The 19,280-nt window shown below is 40.8% G+C and overlaps 1 protein-coding gene across 1 annotated transcript; it reads right to left on the bottom strand.

The window, feature by feature from the left end:
- Window positions 1-2,449: 2,449 nt before the first annotated feature.
- On the bottom strand, window positions 2,450-13,989 carry adm2a (adrenomedullin 2a). The gene is made up of 3 exons (XM_018697170.2): window positions 13,862-13,989; window positions 13,231-13,497; window positions 2,450-6,113 (listed from the first exon to the last, which is right to left on the bottom strand). Exons 2-3 carry the CDS (start codon window positions 13,323-13,325, stop codon window positions 5,702-5,704), a joined length of 507 nt encoding a protein of 168 aa, XP_018552686.1. The 5' UTR covers window positions 13,326-13,497; window positions 13,862-13,989; the 3' UTR covers window positions 2,450-5,701.
- Between the last annotated feature and the right edge of the window lie 5,291 nt (window positions 13,990-19,280).

The raw sequence follows: 19,280 nt of genomic DNA, 5'->3' as shown, positions 1-19,280 counted from the left end.
GACCATGGTTCAGTTAGTGGTTTTCAGTGTGTACACAATGTGCTTTTGACTCTCAGGAATGAATTCTCAGCTTTTTTACCACTTGGAGGATGCTAGTTCTTTTTCTGGTTTAGAAAATGACATGAATTCTGCAGTCTCTCATTATGTGACTCCCAAGACTGTATGAGTGGACTAAAAGCCTTAAGTGTAAATGAGAGGGGAGAGTGTTCACTGGTCTGTGACACAGTTTCTGCTGGCTGACATACATCAGCCGCAGGCAGGACAATATGACATAACCTGTGCTGGTTGACGCTCTGGTATTTGTTATTTACATAGTGATAAAACATAGGAGCAAAGTGATAACAGAAAGTCACGGGAACCAAATACAAACACGTAGAGGGAATGTGTATTTCTAATTTGTGCAGGTACGTTTGAAAGAGTGGAAATGCCAGAAATTCTCCAAATATCACAAATAATGGTTTTATGCTTCACAATGAAAGCAAAATATGACAAAGTGCCATGGAAACAGACTTGGTGAATAAATCATGACGTACATGGCACGTGTGACATAGATGACCACTGAAGTTTCCACTGCACTGAGGAGATGAAAATAGTAATGGACGAAAACAATACATCTGTGGGAGAAATAAGACTGCTAGCTTCCTTAAATTAACACATTAAACAAACAGAAATGCCCTACTTCTGTCACGTTTTTCTACATTGATTTTCACTGTGGTTTGACTAGCACTATTTTAATTACATCATCTCATTTCATGGTCTTCGTCAGCAGTGGTTTTAATGACACCTAAATGGAAAATGTGCAGCACCAGCTCTCACTTCTCCTAACATTCACATGACCGTGGTGGAAGGAAACATGAGTTAAATCACGTTTTCTGTTGCATTGTCTTGAAATCTGGTTGAAATGTGCTACATTTGGATGGTATCCTGCCTATTGACGCTATCCATCCATCCATGCATTACTTATACCATTTACCCATAAGGGTCACGGGGAGGGCTGGAGCCTATCCCAGCTGACATTGGGTGAGAGGCAGGGTACACCTTGTAAGGATCTCCAATCCATCACAGCTAAAGCTGTTGATAGTCAGTAAATACATCGGTCGGCTGCTTGTTAAACCATGTCTTGTTTTCTATTTCTGTACAGATACAGATGAGACATGTGGTTGTACCTTTGACAGAGCTGTGCTAAGCAACAAAAGAAAAGTACTTTGTAAGGTATGTAAATATTGTTCAATCAAATGCTCTGTTGCTTATCTTAGCCATTCTCTTAGTTTATCTCTTTTTAAAGCCTCCAGTTCAGTACTGTAGCCATCTGGGTCTAAACATTGAGGTTTAATGTCTTATCAACCTCAAGATGCAAAGTCAAACACATAGGATTTTATTTTACATTCAAGATCCCCAAGTTTCTAAAACCCCATGTCATGCTAAATTCACATGCCCCCAGTGAATGGTTTAATGAATAATGAGAGTAATGAGTGTGAAAATGATGTGAAAGAATACTCATCATCCCTCCAGAGTAGATTAAAAGAATCAGATAATCTATGGCAAAGTGCACTGAAGCTGCTCTGGAGTCTCATGGTGGAACAGCGCCTTAGTAATACACACCCAGTTGTTTTTTCCTTTCATTTGTCAGCCAAAGTGAAGTCCTGGAACAAGCAAAACCAGAGCACTGGTATATCAGGATGGAAAAAATGGGCTGCTATTGTAATGATGAAGTCACTTTAAAGGATAACTGTGGTATTTTTAACCTGGGCCTTATTTCAGTGTTCATTACAGCAGCTGTTCACGGTGGCTGGGCATACCATTTTTGCTCAATGCTGCACCAATAGATGTTTTCTTTATCCTTTATCCATTAGACTTTAAAGGGAAATGAATGGAACATTCAGGTTCAAATGGTCAACTGTCTGCTTCAACAGCAGCTTTGCCTCCAAAACAATAATTTGCTCTTGGTTTAGGTCATAAAATGAGCAGTTTAAGAGCATGAACTCTTAAATTCTCCTATTCCCTGCTGTCCTCCCTCTCTCCTCTCCTTTACCAGATGACAAATGAACCAATGGCTCGTCTGCTGTTGACCAAACCTCCTGTCACTCATTAACTCAATCGTGTGACCTTCACTGCTAACGTGGCTGCTGTCAGATCATACCCTGATCATACGTTTCTCAATGTTTGATTCACATCGCCCCCGTTCCCCATTAGATTTGTTAGTTTTGTCATGTAATGATTGACTTCTTTGACTAGTGGGTCACAACAGTTTGTTCAAGGACATAGAGGAGGGCGGAAATGATTCAGAAGTGGGTTTTAAAAAAATAAATTAAATAATATAGCTTGAATTTTTTCATGGATTACTTTGAGTTTTAAGCCTTATATGACTATCATGTATATGTCTTCATTTTCTTTATGAAAGCATCCACAGACACACTCTTAAATCACGAAAACTCTATACTCATCACACTACAGTACAGTTCTTTATTTTACAGAGTAAAGGACAAACAGGTCAAACAGTAACAATTTAACTACAGTTAAGACTTCCTTTCCTACCATATGTCATGTTTAAGGAGCAGTGGAAAAGATGAGATAAATAATCTTGTCTTTGGTGACACACAGATATTAACTTACAAAGTAAACTTAAATACACACCTTTCTTTAAATAGTTTGACTGAATACATACATATATAAATATAGATATATACAAATACATTAATATATACAAATATGTGTATATATGTGTGTGTGTATATATATATACACACACACATATATACATGCATATAAATATATGTATGTATGTATGTGTATACATATATATATATATATATCAATATATCTAGATCTAGATCTATATAAAAAGACATAGATAAAGATACATATACAGGTGCACAGGTTCAGTCATCCTGATGCCACATGTAGTGCACTGACATTTTCAAACACATTCGTAGACAGTCTCAAATGCAACATTTACACGAACCAGGTTCAACTTTCACAAGTTCATTACAATGAGTGAAATTCAAGCTGTCAACACACACGCTTGCATTAAAGTGCTTTCCTGTGACTCTAAAGAAGATCATGTGACTTTGAAATGGAAAATAAGCAAACCTGCTGAAATCTTCCTGTACTGTACAAAACTAACAGTGCCTCTGCAATAATGAGCCTTGAAAGCTCTACACGTTTCCATGGGGAGGTATTAGCAGTCGTCGACAGTTTGCTCACACAACTTGACATGACGCAATGCTTGACGTCATAAAAAACATCCTGCGCAAAAAAAGACTGGGAGCGCAGTGGTCCAGAGCACAGATCAAACACAGAAGATAAGCGCCCTGATAGGCTGCATACTTCAGCTCAAACACATGCGCACACAAAACAATATGTGTGAAATAGTACATTTTCAAAAGAAGAAAGCTCCACCAGGATTTTTCAGCGTTTGAAAAGCCTTTTAATGATTTGTCATAAGACACTGATTAGCTCCATTACAGCTGAGAGAATGGCATGTGTCACCTCAGCAAGCCGTTGAACAGATTAGATTTAGGACTAAAGAACCAATGATTATTACCCTGTGATAAAAGAGGAAGAAGAGAAAAAGAGAGGCAGGATGGGGCTGTGAGACTAAATATATAAAAGAAACTGTTGATGATGTCAAAAAAAAATGAAGACACACCAATTAAGATGTAGAAGAACACACTGATATATGATGTCAAGTATTGCCAGGTTTTTGGTGGGTTTAAACTAATGCTCTTACATCTACAAAATGTTTATGTTTGTGGACTTATAAATAAAATACTTATATGACTGGACAATTAATAATCTAAATGACTGTGCATAGAAATCAAAAAGTGTGCCTACATTTTGGCTTGTATTCCTACTCTTGGATCAGAATGTTTTTCACCAAAAATATGGGTTTTATAGTTTTGGTTGCCTTTTTTTTTTTTTTTTTTTTTTTTTTTTTTTGGGGGAAAAGTTTAAGGCCTGTCAAATCTTAGCATGCATTGTGAGAAGAGCTTGACCTAAGTTATTCTCAGTCCATCATCTGCCCACCATTTCAAAGACAGACATAAATAGAGAAAAGGAGATGTCAGGGCATGTATTTTTGACAGTGCAATGCTACTTTGAGTACATATTTGAAATTGGGCTTTCTTACACCTAACATTTTGGTCACTGTGGTCTCTCATTAGAAACCCACATTGTAACAGCAGAGCTCTTGGCCGTCGCCTCAGGACTGTTCTAAACTCATTTAGCATATTACATGTGAACACCAAGGGTGCCTTTTGCTGCCAGCTAAATTTTAGGTATTGTATAAGGAAAGCAAGGAGCAGTTGACCCTTTCTTATATATTCTAATTAAGAGTCATTGTAATCCACCATATAGAGAACTCTACTTGGGCAAAAATGCTTTTAGCTTTCTAATTTAAGACCATGTCCATGGGCAGTCAGATGGGCGCAAGTACAGTTGTCATTTAAACAACATGGGTGCTTGGCTGGAATACGACAACTATGTCAGTCTGAAATTCACAAAGACACTTGCGTTGCATTTGGCGCCGCATGGGTAAGAGCTATATTTGAGAGTGTTTTACTATTCACAAATTTTAACAGCAACATTTGTTTCCAAGAATTAATGTTACTTTGGAAAATCCCAAAGCCATATTCTTTACTCTATGCATTAGAGTGTGTAGACCGTGGGAGGCTCAGGGCCCCTCTTTCCTGCTGTGGCTGTACATATGACTGAAGTGATTAAGCCAGGTTTAATAAACTGCTGTCAACCCAAAGACCTGACTTGCAGGGGGCACTTATGAATCACGTGAAAGGGCTAATATTTCAGACTTGGCCTCTGGCAGGGAAAATGCAGTGGTGCAACAGAGTCCTGATCCATGGCTCCTAAGTTCACTACTGTATCTGCCAACTGGCCACTGTAATACAACAAAGAAACTGATCCTTTGGGCACTCAGATTCCTTCCAAAACACTGGATTTTGAACCTTCCTCTTTTTCTTTTTCAGTGAGAAGTTTTTGTGGTTAACTCCTGACTCAGAATGAAAGTGCTGTGGCAACTATGTAAACTGTGGTCCTGAAACTCAAAGACCTGCTGAGTGATGAATTCCCAGTTCAGCTGAAAGCTCATGGACTATCCCAGGGATGTCAGTGTTCATGCTGAAGTTGTACATGCAATTTTGAAATGAGGTAAAAGGGTTCATTGGGTCATTTACAAGGTCTTTGGGAATACATTGGTTTTGACAGGGCTCCAGCTCAGAGTGCAGGCTGAAATCCACATTAGGGGCTTAAGTGTTTGATCAATGAGCCGCAGGATAACCACCGCTGGGGAGATCAGTTAGCAGACAAGACCAGGCCACTGGATGATGTTGGAGACAAGCCTTCATTCTTACATTAACAGGATTAAGACATCAAACTGAGGCCTCTTGGCCTCTTTTGAACATTGCGGAGGGTGAATTGAAAAAACTTGAACATCTTTCAAACGTTCTCAGTATGGTGGGAGAATTCAAATTAAGGATCTCAAAAAGGATTAGGAATCTTCAAATCCATCAATCAACACAAAAAGTAACGAGGCACGATATGCAGTCATTTAAGAGGAGTATAATTGCCATTTTAAGATGGATAAACAAAGGTTATGGACATCAAACTCTAATGCAAAGACTACCAGTGACAGATAAATAAATGGAGATGTAGAAAGACTTGCTGTGGCTGTTTGGAGGTGTCTAATTCATCCGTAACTATGGGGGCTTCTGGGGTTAATGGGGGACGAGTCTTCTCTGCCACTTTGACCAATGAGCTGGTAGAGCCGATGGCTGAGGTTCTGCACTTGGCATGTGCCCAGGACACAACCCACTCTCATCAACTGGGCGTGATGAGGGTAGTGATGACCACCTCGTGAACCTGAGTGGGCATGGCGACGAACTCTCAGCACCGTCCCCTTGACCTGTGAAGCTTTGGTGAGCCATGGCAAGCTTGGAGTGGCTGCTCTCACTCCTGAGGCCGGTGGGTATCTAAGGAAACCGGGCAGCCATTTTGGGGACAGGCTGGGGGCTGAAGACGGGATGGCGATGTTAGGCTGGCTTCCCGATGCAGAGTCTTTATCCTGCTTCTGGTCAATGAGCTTGCTGAGGAGGTCCAACCTGAGGAGAAAATACCAGTCAGGTGAGTCAAGTGAGAACACTTCTGGATATTTGATTTGTTCTCGGCTACATGCAGACTTTGAATTGGAAAAGAACTTTGGCTGTGGCTGACAATGTATAGATAGGCCTGATGTGAAAATCTGATGTTTAGCAAGTAATGTTTTCCATGTTCACCGTCTTAGTTTAGCATTCTAACATGTGCTAAGAAGTACTAAACATGAGGTACAGATGAGGCTGATGGGAATGTCATCAGTTCTGCAGGTGTCCAATTACAAACCAAGGTTTTGGACACATCTAAACTTGATAATTGTACTAGATATATATTTACTATATATATTCATCCAGCAAGCCTTAAAAAACACATTGGTCCCTTGTCCGTACCCTTGAATGTGATCCAGCAGCAGTAAAAACTGAGGTCTGCCCATTGTCCAGAGAAACCAGGATATTGTTTGAGAAAAGAGAAAATGCTAATTAACTGTTAAATTGTCACTTTTCAGTGCTTTGACTATCACAGACTTTCCGGTTTACTTAAATAGCATTGGGATGGAAATCTCTGGAAAAACTAAAGCTACCATTTAAATTAACAAGAGTTAAGCAGGAAAATGTGTTTTTGTACTTTGGGTAAACAGAACCTTTATGAAAAAAATAGGTTTCTTCGCATCAGACTAAATGACCTGTTAAGACGAACATGTTCTGCAGTGCAGTGGACCAGCGGGAACAGGCCTTTCAACAAACACAGCAGCGACTGACTCACCATCTGTTCATTGTTTGACAAAGACAGTCGTTTCTCACCACGTGACCCTGCAGCCCCTCACTGAGCTGTCACCACTGTGTTTGTACAGTACACTGTGTCTCAAGTTCCCAAGTGTTAACCCATCACCACTGCTGATGGTCAGGAGAGTGCTATTGCACCTGGCAGCCAGTTAGCAATAGTTTCTTCTTTTGCAGAGAGTTTTAAATACACCATGAGGGTAAATATATCTCCCATGGTTGCTTTTTTCAGCAAAAGGAAAAAATCTTTCACAGTAGTTTGGCGCTATTTTTCCATGTTCTTAAAGGCAGAAGCCACAGCTGATCTAATTATAAAAGTCTGTTCCACTTGTAAATTGCTGACTTGTGTTATCCCACCACGAGCACTAAATCTTTATTCACACTTGAGATGTGAGACGCAGCAGACGGCATCTCTTACAGTCTGTGCTGTGGTGGGTCTGGGGTTTCTCTCTGGGAGAGACAGAGCTCTTGGTTTATTCAGCCAGTCCAGCTGCTGGCTCACTGTTGGCAGGTTCAGTAGCCTGTAGACGACCTGCTGTCCAACGCTGGAAGTGACTGAATAAATAGTTGCGCAACGCCAGGCCACAGACAGAGGCAAACACTATTTCCAGGACAGGCTCGGTGTGCTCTAGTGCCACATCACCAAGTTACACCCACCTGGTCTGCACAGTGAAAGCTATATTTGACTGCTATTTATGTTTTGTGTGTTTATGAAACATTGTAAGTATGTTACATGTAATAAGAATGCTTATTTTGTGTATATCTATATGTAGATTTATTATAGCCACTTTCTGAACTGCTTTAAAGGTAACACCACTGCTTTCACCTCTATCACCTTGGATAGCCCACCTGAATACCTGGTAAAAAAAAATGGTGCTAATTGTCTTATCTGAGCAACATAAGACTAATAAATGAGTGACCAGGAGCCAGGACTGCATTTTGTTCTTGGCCAGCTCATCATCAATCACAGCTGGAAAATCCCTCATAACTTTTCTACAATACAATACACGCCTTCCAACCCTCACACATGATTAGACTTTGCCGGTCTTCCTCTTAATCAGCTCCAGTTCACCAGAAACCAATTGGCAAGTAAAGACATCTGAACTGGCTTAAAGACAAGGACCCCATGACCAAGAATAACACAGAAGAATACTTCCTGTTAGAGAAAGGAAGAGTTCAAGATTTCCAACGCAATTTCTTGCTTTTCTTGTTTGAATCCTGATATATTTCAGTTTAACGCAAAGATTTATCACACAAGTAAGTAGTTTTGTAATAGTATACAGACGAATTTAAATGTCATATTTTATGTTATTGGCTGTGTGAAGTATGTGTAATGGAGGGCAATGCCAAGGCTAAAGCCCCGAGTCAGCCTGCCGAGAGGCAGCTCCAGTTACATCCTCTTCAAAAAGACTTTGGACTATTATGCTTTTTCTTCCAGAAGTTAAAAGACTCTCGCAGTAGAGAACTCTTTCACTCTGTCACATTTGATCTCACGCGACAAGCATTTCGCTATTAAAAGTCTAATCCCACAACTCAACAGTAGCAGAGATCTCTGTGATTGGCAGACGATCAAAGATATCCAAGTTACTTTTTCTTTAATTGTTCATCCTGCTGTGGTTTTCGACGCCTTGCACGGTCTTAAAGGCTTTAATCAAACATTCTATTTGTCTGAAAATGATTTCTAGAGATTTTACAGTTCGATAAAAAACAGACAATCTTTTTGTGCTGCCTTGTTTGGTTTTTCTTCTGAATTAACTTCACAGCAAGCTGCATTGGTACTTTTAAGAGGAGGAATGAAATCCAAAGTCTCCCCATTTTGATGGTATGCCTTTAACCCTGGTACCATGTCACTGATAAACTACATGATTACCAAAGAGGCTGAAGCTTAATCAGCAGTATATATAGCACATTCATTTGTAATCTTCCACAATAAGCAACAGTGGGGAGATTGTTGTTAGCAAAAAACAGGACAAAAATAAAGGACTGGTGATTTATTTCACATGAAACACTGGGTGTAATTGTTGGGAACAGTTCTGCTTTCATAACCTCCTCAGTGGGATGTGACTTACTTTATGCAAGCACAACTGGACACTGAGCATGCTTAGTACAGCCAGTAAATTACACGGATAGACAGATGCCAGGTTAAAACTGTATGTCTGCTCTGAAACCACATCATTGCAATGAGAGTAGACACAACACTTACAATCATCATCAAACAACAGCAGGCTTCTCTCTTCCCTCAGAAGCCACACTTGTTTTCCTTAAATCTTTTAATCTACACTCCCACTATAAGCTGCTCTTCTTATACACATACAGTATATCATATACATGCACATTCATGCCTCCACAATGGTGTGGCTTTCTGTGTTGAGCAGAAACCTGGAGGGTGGAATTTAGGTCTTAGCCATTAATCCACAGTGGAATTCTCTGCCTCTTTGGGTTGCAGCTTTCACCCTCCTCAGCTTCGCCCTGGGTTTGGTCAAATTGACCCCGATGGAGCCATACGGCTGTTTACGCCGTAAATATGACTCTGAACAGTCCAAGCTAAAATTCCAAGCCAAAAAAGAGACATACGACTGGAGGCCTCTCGTGAAGTGATTTACAGCAGAGGCAATTCTGCTTTCAATCGTTCTGCAAGCGTGAGTGGTTTTCTGAGAATGTATATGTGATACAGAGACAGTAATGTACTTGTTGTTCCTTGATAGACAGTGACTATGTCAGAATGGAGATAGCAAATCAAGAGGATGGACCCAAAGCCAACTGCTTGTGCAGTAGCTCAAAAAAGCCGCCCTGTGTGCTTCTCAGGTAAATATTATGTTAAGAGTATCTATGTTGAACATATTGTTCAAATCCACATATAAAGGAGTGAGTGATTTAACAAATTATTTAGGGAAAACCATGACTTAATTTGGCCTTGAAGAGTTGGACAAAGGCCGCACCCACAGCTTGTACACACAGACTGATCTGTCGTGCCATCGTCATCATGATTCCTCGTCCAGATGGAGCGAGCTTGACCGCAAATCAGCTTTACATTTCCTCCACCTCGAAGGAATGAGTCTGCTCCCGTTTCTGGAATCTGTATAGTACAGCCGCATTGCTGCTAAAGCCATATTTAACTTGTTGCCTGGCTGTGGACCCCAGCTATTTTCTCTCACAAAAAAGCCTCAAGATGTTATGTAAAACAACAATGAGGAATATGTATTGCGTGTGTTCTAAGGAACATGCAATTTCTCTTTGTTTGGAAAGCACACCATCAGGCATTGTCACAGCGTCTTTGTGGGATTCTGTCGTGTCCTTATCAGGACTTATAGGGACAGCATGGACACAAACACAGAACAGGGAAGGAATGACAGACATCTGAGCTCAGACACACTCAGCATACAATGGGAGAGGAATATGCTTCATGCTGTCAGTCTGTGATGGTAACAGAACAAGATGTGCTCCGTGGAGTTAAGAAAGGAGAATTTACTGTCCTAATTAAAGCCAGGCAGGACATTTATGTGAGATGCACAAAGCCTGATCTGGAACAAGCATCCAGGTGGTTGCAGAGAAAAAAGTACTTGCTTAGCTGCCAAAAAGACCAGGGCTCAATCCCCATTTGCATTGTTTTTGACTTGGATGTCTGGGAACACAATTTTGTTGATGGTGGGAAACCAGTGAGAGATCATGAGCTTGTTTCCACATTAGTGACTGTGTCTACTGTGTGGTCGAGGTGCCTCCGGGGGTTGGTTGAGGTTATATCCTAACAGTACCTGCATACCTACACATCCTACTATTCAAAACCTTTAAATATGAAATCAAATATGAGCATCACTTAATGTTCTGGTGAGATAAAGGGCAGACTAATTATATAGCTGAGACTTTTATTACTCACAAATCTCATTCTGCAACACAAACTGAGAGCGGATACAGGAGCCTCACTGGCCATCATTTTAGTAAGCAGCAGGTGTTCACCGTCTGAGCACAATACAATATATCAGTGTTAGACATGAAGAGCTCGCTGTTCTCCCAAACCCCTTCACTCCTGTCCTACTGTAGGATTTGATGCCTGATTTTAAAAGGAAATGTACACATATCCTTTCCTGGTGTGTTATTAAGCTACAAATAATATTTCACACGTCTTTCAGTAAAAGCACCAACAAGAAATGACAGAGAAAAATGTCTATGCCCACTGCCACAAAGACCAGGGATCAGTCTCTGGCTGGGCTGCTTTTGACTTGGATCTGTGCCCCTTAAAGCATAACTGTGTTCATACTGAAGCCGGTAAGAGGTCATGATCTTGTTCTAGTAGTATTTTATATTGGTTGCAAGCTGTCAAATACGTGTACCATCACAGCATTCCTGGGACACATTTCAAATAGCAATAGCACTGCTTGCACACAGGTCACAAATAGGGCCAACTAATGTATGGGTCACAAGTATGACATGTTGTATGGTGTTTATTTTGAGCAGTTTAACATGTCACAATTAGTGTGGAAGGTAAAATGTTGCTGGTTTGAATCCCACCCTGTGCTGTGTGTTACCCCCCCACCCCCCTTTTCTTGTCATCATCTCCACCATATTTTATCAAATAAAGGCAAGAAATTAACCTTAATAGTCTCAATATGTGCTGGAGTTTCTGTTTTCAATATCACTGCTGTTCCTCAGGCACCACCACTGCAGTACTCATGATTTGTGTGATTATAATACAATGATTCTGTCTCCCAACACTGGCTTTGCTCGGTCACAACTTAAAGGCGATGTAGAGATAAAACAGACTGTATAAGAGAGTCAGGGTAGAGCTTCTCAGGCCCCATGCTTGCCCCCCCGTCCAGTGCTGTCATATCACATCACTGAGCCTCACTCTGATTCATATCAGTGCTGACACTGAGCCAGTAGCTGTGGATCCAACATCTACCAGAAGAGGGCATTCACACACTGACTCATCCACATTCCTCGCTGCTCCTCAACGCTGCAACTCCACACGTGTGTTGCATCGCTGGCAGGCCTCCGTCATGCATCCAAATGGGTAGACTGAACTGTATGTGTGTATGAATCACATTGGCTGTTGTGCTGTTGTCTTATGTCTTATTCAGGGATTTGCTATTAAAAGCTCTGTCAAGGGGTGGAAAAGTACAGGTACCACTCAGAGCCAAACAAGATCCTTCACAATGGTCCACACTGGTATTTCTGGCCGGGCTATTCATAGAGACAAACTGGTTTTCCCACCTCGGAAATAACAGTTTTCCATACAGAATCACAAGGTTATTGAACCAAACAAAACGTTTATAAACAGTTACTCATGTGATGGCTGTTGAGAGTGGGAGATGGAGGAAAAGGGAGAAGAGGAAAGAGCAGAAAAGAGAAAATCATCATCCTTAGAAAGCTGGGGGGAAAAAACATAGAATGCAGATTACCTGCAACTCTGATGCCAATGATGCCAATTCCTGTCTCAGTCCTCACCTCCTGATCACTTACTTTAAACTTCAGTCTACTTTTTTTCTTTACAAGTGATAACCTTCCATAGGAAATAAAACTAAAACACAGCACAGTATGAGAAAAACATCACAGAAATAAAACCTATATTCACCTAATTAGGTTTTCTGGTTTCTTTATATGAAACAGCAAAGCCACACACTGATATTCCGCAGCTGTTCTGCAGTTCAGCTGGGATTATCTGAAAGAGGGAGAAAGTGTCTCATTTTATCACGCCACAGCCTTTGACCTTGCAGACCACATTACCGACTATCTGCCCGACACAACACAGCGCTTTCACTTTTACGCACAGTAACCCTGAAGACTGACCCTGATTTATGGCTACAGGCTATGGTTCAGCCTCTCAGTGACACGCGTAAACGGAGTACTGAAACTGTAAGAAAGCCTCAAACTGTCAGTAAGATAGTTTTAATTATGCTCATGTCACATTTCTGACCAGCTGTAATGTCTGTGTTTTTAAACAATGCCAAAGTCCACTGAAGAAATGGGAACATTCGCTGGAATAACTCAATTTCTGGATGGATGTTCTCTTAAATGAACTAAATCAGTGTAAGCTTTGTAATGGAATTGTCGCACTGTGGGCTACTGACATGCTCAATACATTATTGAATATCTAACGACGACATTACAGCCAATTACCCTGTAATAATGGACATTATATTCCGCTTTAACCGCAACCAAGCCGGTCAAAGCGGCCATTGTGGCAACAAGCGGCGCAATAACATTGAATTAAACTGCAATGCAGCTCCAGATATGTTTATCTTGCGTGTTCAAAGTAACCAGCCAATCAGAGAAGAAGAGCGGGTCTTCGTGTTAATAAAGTTGTAGGGTAATATTAATAGTAGCTGCGGTGTTAAGCGGTGCGTCCTACCTGTTGCTGTCGGGACGCTCCTGAACCGGCAGAGCCAGCAACTGCTGGAGGGAAACCAGGCTGATGCAATACACAGTAAGCAGAAGGGACCGCATCTCTGGTCCAACTTTAACTTTACACCCTCTCTGGAAAGGAGTGGGCGACCACACGGGACCGGCTGAGGTTTAAATCCTCAGAGTGGAGGGAAAAAAATAATAATAAGGGGAAAAAAAATGTTCCAAAAAGGCTGATGAAGGTCTCAGATATCCGAGAGATTGTAGATGAAACCTTAGGGGGAAAGCAGATGTAACAAATCAATTAACTTGTTGCTCATAACCAACAATAAAGAGAAGAGAACAGAGCCGGTGGAGGTGCACCTCAGGATTTTTCTCCCATTTCATTCATTTAGACCTTTCACCCAGTGGGCACCTTTTAAAACAAACACTATCTGCACAAAAAAATGTCCCCAGAGGATTCCTCATCAAAACGCCTGCTCATAAATCATTAACACTCATTAAACTATACACCAGATGAAAGGTTTACAGGCTTCTGAAAATGCCCAACAGTGCAACTTAAATCCATTATGCAAATTAATTTGTAAACAATCTCATTAATAAGCCATGCTCAGAAAATCAGTAAAGAAAATTCTTACCCTCTTAGGATTTAGAACTCAGTTCAATCTGGGTTTAGCTGTTAGTGTTTTTTTTCCCCCATGGATCTAAACGTGTTGGTCAAGATCAAGTTCTCCAGTGAGAAGCTGTGCGTGGGTTTAAATACTGAGTGGGCGGAGTTCACTGCTTCAAGTGCCGGTGGGCAATTTCAGAGGCAAAGGTGCTTTGTCCTTGTTGTCTCCCATGCTCGGAATATCCTGCTGTGGCATGCAAACACAAAACTAAACCCTAAAAATGACTGGGGGAAAAAAAAGGAGATAGATTGTGTTCGAGAAAACCAAGGATTCAGATACCCTCATAAAAAGGGACTGTAATCTTGGTATTTCAGAAAATATCATACAAAACAATGGAATTATAAAACTTAAAGTCCAACTGTGTTGATAGGGAAGCTTAAAATGCCCCCCAAAAATATTAAGTTTGCTTAAGTGTAGTTTACTACACCTCTTAAGTCTCAGGTCTGTTACAGGAATATTGTAGTGACTCCATAGTCACTTTATAAATAAGATAGAAGACTATAACAGCCACTGTAAACTGTCCGTTGAGTAGTGCAACACTGTACTTCCCTATAGGATTATTATTGACACGTGGCAGTGATACCATATGAGCTTTATAGTACTATAAAATAGATTAAACATGACTATAAAGCCACAGAAGCAATATAAGCCGCCATAGGAATATCATTGATAGCTCAGGTTGCTAAGGATACCTCTCAGACTTGGTACTACTCAGACCTACTTTATGCTATCATTACCAACCATGTGCATACTGAGGAAAATACCCAACATTTTCAAGAATTTCTTGAGCAGTTTGTCTTCCAGACCAAACCCTCTTCCTACCGCTTATCACCACCGTCAGCCACATGTTTAAATTAGATAGAGAGAGAGGCAGGAATATTCACAGAATCCCCACAGTTTTGTTGTGAATTCACGCCTACAGTCTCATCGTGAAGCATCATTGATAAATTTCCTTCACATAGTTTATTGCTGTTGTCACCGCTTACCCAGAAGCCCCTGGTGGAGAACAAACTGGGACCTGTAAAACAGAGGTGCAGAAATTGTCTTAAGAGTTGTTTGCATGCTTTGTGACTAACCCACTCAATCACTTTCAGATGCCTTATAAATCTTCTATAACAGATAAAAGGCAGAGAGCGTACGTCACAAGCCTAAACAAGTATCTTACAACTCCTTGTAATGACTCAGATGAAACTATGCGGTGTATTTCATCTTATTAGTGAGGATTTTTGTGCTGCGTCCAAGTTACCTCCCTCCTTTTTTACTTAATTAACTGATGTAGCCACACACTAGTAATCCATACACCTGGTCTTGCCTCGAATGTAGTTACGCAACATTAATTTTCCAAGTAAGCATGTCAAGCTGGTTGTCACCAGTTGAGTGGACGCCATTCCTGGAATTAGAGACACAGCAACAGAGACAGGACAAGCAAAACAGAGTCTCCATGAGGAATTTAAGGATTCAATGTTTGTTATTTGTCTTTGTGCTGACGCAAAAATCATCTCAGCCTCATAACTTATTCATCTAAATAAACATCAGTATCCATCCCACAGAAAACTGTGCATGTAGTATATATATATATGGTATTATTTTCAATTTAGGATAAACAGAAATGGCGCCAGCTGCTTCATTTTTGTATGTATACCATCACATCTGATAGAAGAAAGATCAACATGAATCCATATAACTGGCAATAAAATTTTGATTCCTGTTAGTTTCCAGCCACCATCTTTGTTATGATTATGAAATATGATGACCTCAGGGCATCAATTTGTATAATGTGTACCACATATTTTAACAAAAGTTATATTGGTAGATGTTACTTTCCAAAATGTTACATTTTCTACAAAACGATGAATTGATATTTTCTTTTATTTTGAAATTAGAATATGGCTGATTTACACTATGGACAGTGATTGTCAGCTTTTCTGTCAGTCCTGCAGAGGAAATCCATCAAAGCAAAGGCACAAAGTCCACATTTCTACACCTAGAAGGTAGAGTAAAAAAATGTTTAATTAATTGAGTTAATTTATCTCCTGGAAAGCAGTAAACCTTACAAATCAATAATACATAACGAGGACATCCATCCCTCCATCCATTCCTCCATTCATCCATCTATCCATCCATCCATTGTCTGCCTCTTATCTGGAGTTGGGTCAAGGTGGCAGAAGTTAAACAAGGTAATCCAGACATCCTTCTCCCCAGCATCACTTTCCAGTTCCTCCTGGGGGACTCCAAGTCATTCTAAGGCCAAATAAGATTTGTAGTAGATTTGTAGTCTCTCCATTGTGATCCCCGGGGCCTCCCACCAGTTGGACATGCCCACAAAAGCTCCAGAACTACCCCAAGTGGATCCTTTCAACTCCACCTTTCAGCTCTACTCCTAGCTCCGTCTGGATAACGGCGAACTCAGCCACCTTTCAGAGGAAACCCATGTCATCCATCGAGGTTGGAACCTAGATGTAAACTGACAGCTCTGCCTTTTGACTCAGCTCTGTCTTCACCAAGACCCCAAGATACTTTAACTCCTTTACTTGAGGCAGCCACTTGCTCCCAACCTGAAGGGAACAATCCACCATTTTCCAGCAGAGAATCATGGCCTCAGACTTGGAGGTGCTGCCTCTTATCCTGGCTGTTTCACCATCAAACCGTGCCAGTGCATGCTTTAGGTTATGGCAAAAACATGCTGGTATTTTGAAACTTCATGAGCTCCTCATGATTGTATGCTTTGCACTGTACAGTTATTGCAGATCCAGGATTTTAGCCTTAAAATGCTACGTGATCCTGGGCTTGTGTGTAATGTGAAGCGTTGCCTGAGTGATATTCACTCAGGCAGATTCATTACTGATAGTTGCCAACTTCTCACCCTCACGGATATCGTCTTACAGCTCAGCTCTGCCCAAGCCTTTCTTTGATCCTCTCTATGAGTTTTGCAGCATTTATAATACCATCAGAGTAAGTGCCACATTATGACCTTAGAGTGACACAATAATCCAGGTTTGAATGTAATAAAAAGGCCCTCTGGGCTTTGCTTTGGCTTTATTTTCACAGGCCAATTTGGATTATGTTACCATTTTATAGCTTTCATTTTTGTATTCTTAAAAGTCTAAGTCTAAGTAAACTGCACTGTACTGCAGTGTAGTCAGCTGATTTTGGTTCTGGCCTTTGACTTTCTTCTTAGGTTTAAAGTTGCTTCATTCATGTTGAATATTTCATGTTTATTCTTTCAATGACCCTCAGCCTAATTCTATATTGGTACCTATTGATTTGGTAGTGATGACACAATGACTCATGATCAATTTCCAAACGGAGACAGCTGATAGTAACTCATTTATCACCCAGTCTTGGCTGGGGGAAACAGGCCACTTCCCCACTGATTCTGACCCGTTTATGTAAGAGTTCCCTGGCATGTCACAGCAGCCAGTGAATCTGGCGCTGGCTCTGAACACAGGCTTCCCGCCTGGTTTGATCTCTCAGTCATGGGCTGGCTTTACTTTTGTTTTAGGCGGCAATTAGCGAAGATGAGTACGTACTCTGTGGAGCCGACCAGGGCGGTTAAGAGAACCTCCATTGGGCTTTGAAATTCATCCGAAAAAGGAGAAGCTGGGACATGGTCAACTGATCAAAGAGCAGAGGGACCTTTGCTTGAATGTTCTGTGTTCTTGTTCTTCTTGTTTTTGTTAATGTGAATCTTTGAATGGTTGGATCGGGGCTCAATCTGCTGTTAGGGTTGTCTACAAATAATGAGTGTTGGCTCATTAGGCGTGCAAAGACGGTAAACACTGACCATAGTGAATCAAAATCTCATGCATTAACGCTCACTTTAAGGCAAAAATTATGTTACTTATTAGTCAGTTCATCCACCTGGTCAAGTTTCTTCTCCAGGAGTCAGTAGAATGATGAGCTGTTGGTCTGGTATTAACTTGTGTCCCACCTTGCTAGCCTCAGCAAGCTACCATCCAGCTACCACCACAACAAGTGGACACCACAAAATGTCAAAGATCATTTAAAAGCCGAGGAGGAAAAGAATTGCTCATGATCACACAGGAGCACGCAGGTTTTAAGTAGAAGTTTGGCATAATTATATATTATTATATTAATTTTTCTTAGCGTCAACAAATCCACAAGGAGACCTAAACCAAGCCCACAGGTGCACACAAGTTATAACTAAACTATAACTAAATGAGATGAGAAACATAATGAATACAGATGCATCCACACAGGCATGGTAGAATAAAGCAATTAACATCTAACCACACTCTGTGGGGATGTATAAAAAGACCCAGTTGATTCTAAAGAGGAAAAGATCCAAGTGACTTTGACAGAGGGTTCATTGTTGGGGCACAGCAGACAGGAGCTTCACAAATCACAAAGACGCCTCAACTAGCTTGTGTTTCAATGGGAACGGTAACTATAGAGACATCTGCATTTAGATCTATGCGAAAGGCATCAGTAAATAGGTTCAGAAATTGTGTTCAACAGTGCACATTTGATAACCATGATGCTCATGTATTAGTGCAATAATTTAGGAAAAACAGAAGAGCAACTCTTTTTCGGGTGACTGAGAATGTCAATGCAGGATGTGATCAGACTGTGTCAGCAACAGTCCGGCGACAATTACATAGAGAGGGATATTATAGTAGGGTTGCAGTGCATAAACCAGTCATTACAAAGATGAATGCGTGTTTGAGAGTCCAGTCGTGCAAAAACCATAGACACTTGTGTACAGAGATGTGGGAAAAAGTGATATGGTCAGATGAGTCACCCTTCACCATATTCTTGACATGTGGGTGAGTGCACGTGTGGCGTACACTCAGAGAACCGTACAGGCCTGAATGGTTAAATCCAGTTACCAGCTCTTTAATGCTGTGGGTGGCATTTTGCCAGCATGGTTTGTGTTCCCTTTACAGGGAAGAGTCACTGAAAATATACAAAGTTGTTCTGAAACATTTCTGTTCCAGCATGACTGTGCCCCCATCCATAGGGCATGAGGGGTCACTGAATGGTCTGATGAGTATGAATCGTGTGTGAATCATATACTATAGCCTTTGCAGTCACCAGATCTCAACACAACAGATCACCTATGGGAGATTTTGGACAGATGTGTTAGACAGAGCTCTCCACCACCATCATTAAAACACAAAATGAGGGAATATCTTTTGGAAGAATGGTATTCCATCCACTTTATGTTGGTTTATCCAGTTATTTGACACCCATCTGTATCTATGCAATAAAAATGAATGGAATTGAATTTTTAAAAATGTGAAGTTTCTGTTTTTTGTTTTTGTTTGGGTGTTTTCAATATAACATTGATATATAGTGGAAAGCTCCCAGGGAACTAGAAAATGAATCTTGAGTTAAGACTTTTTTTGTGGAGCTGTTATTAGCT

This window comes from Lates calcarifer, linkage group LG18 (assembly GCF_001640805.2).
Source record: "Lates calcarifer isolate ASB-BC8 linkage group LG18, TLL_Latcal_v3, whole genome shotgun sequence".
NCBI classification, from domain to species: Eukaryota; Metazoa; Chordata; class Actinopteri; family Centropomidae; genus Lates; species Lates calcarifer.
Note: the sequence above shows the minus strand (reverse complement) of the source record. Positions and strands in the feature narration are given on the sequence as shown.

Excerpts from the sequence above, each read along its gene's own strand:
- adm2a (XM_018697170.2), bottom strand. The coding sequence starts at position 13,325 with ATGCGGTCCCTTCTGCTTACTGTGTATTGCATCAGCCTGGTTTCCCTC. Across the intron at positions 6,114-13,230 it reads GAGCGTCCCGACAGCAACAG|GTTGGACCTCCTCAGCAAGC; the intron begins GTAGGACGCACC and ends TTTTCTCCTCAG.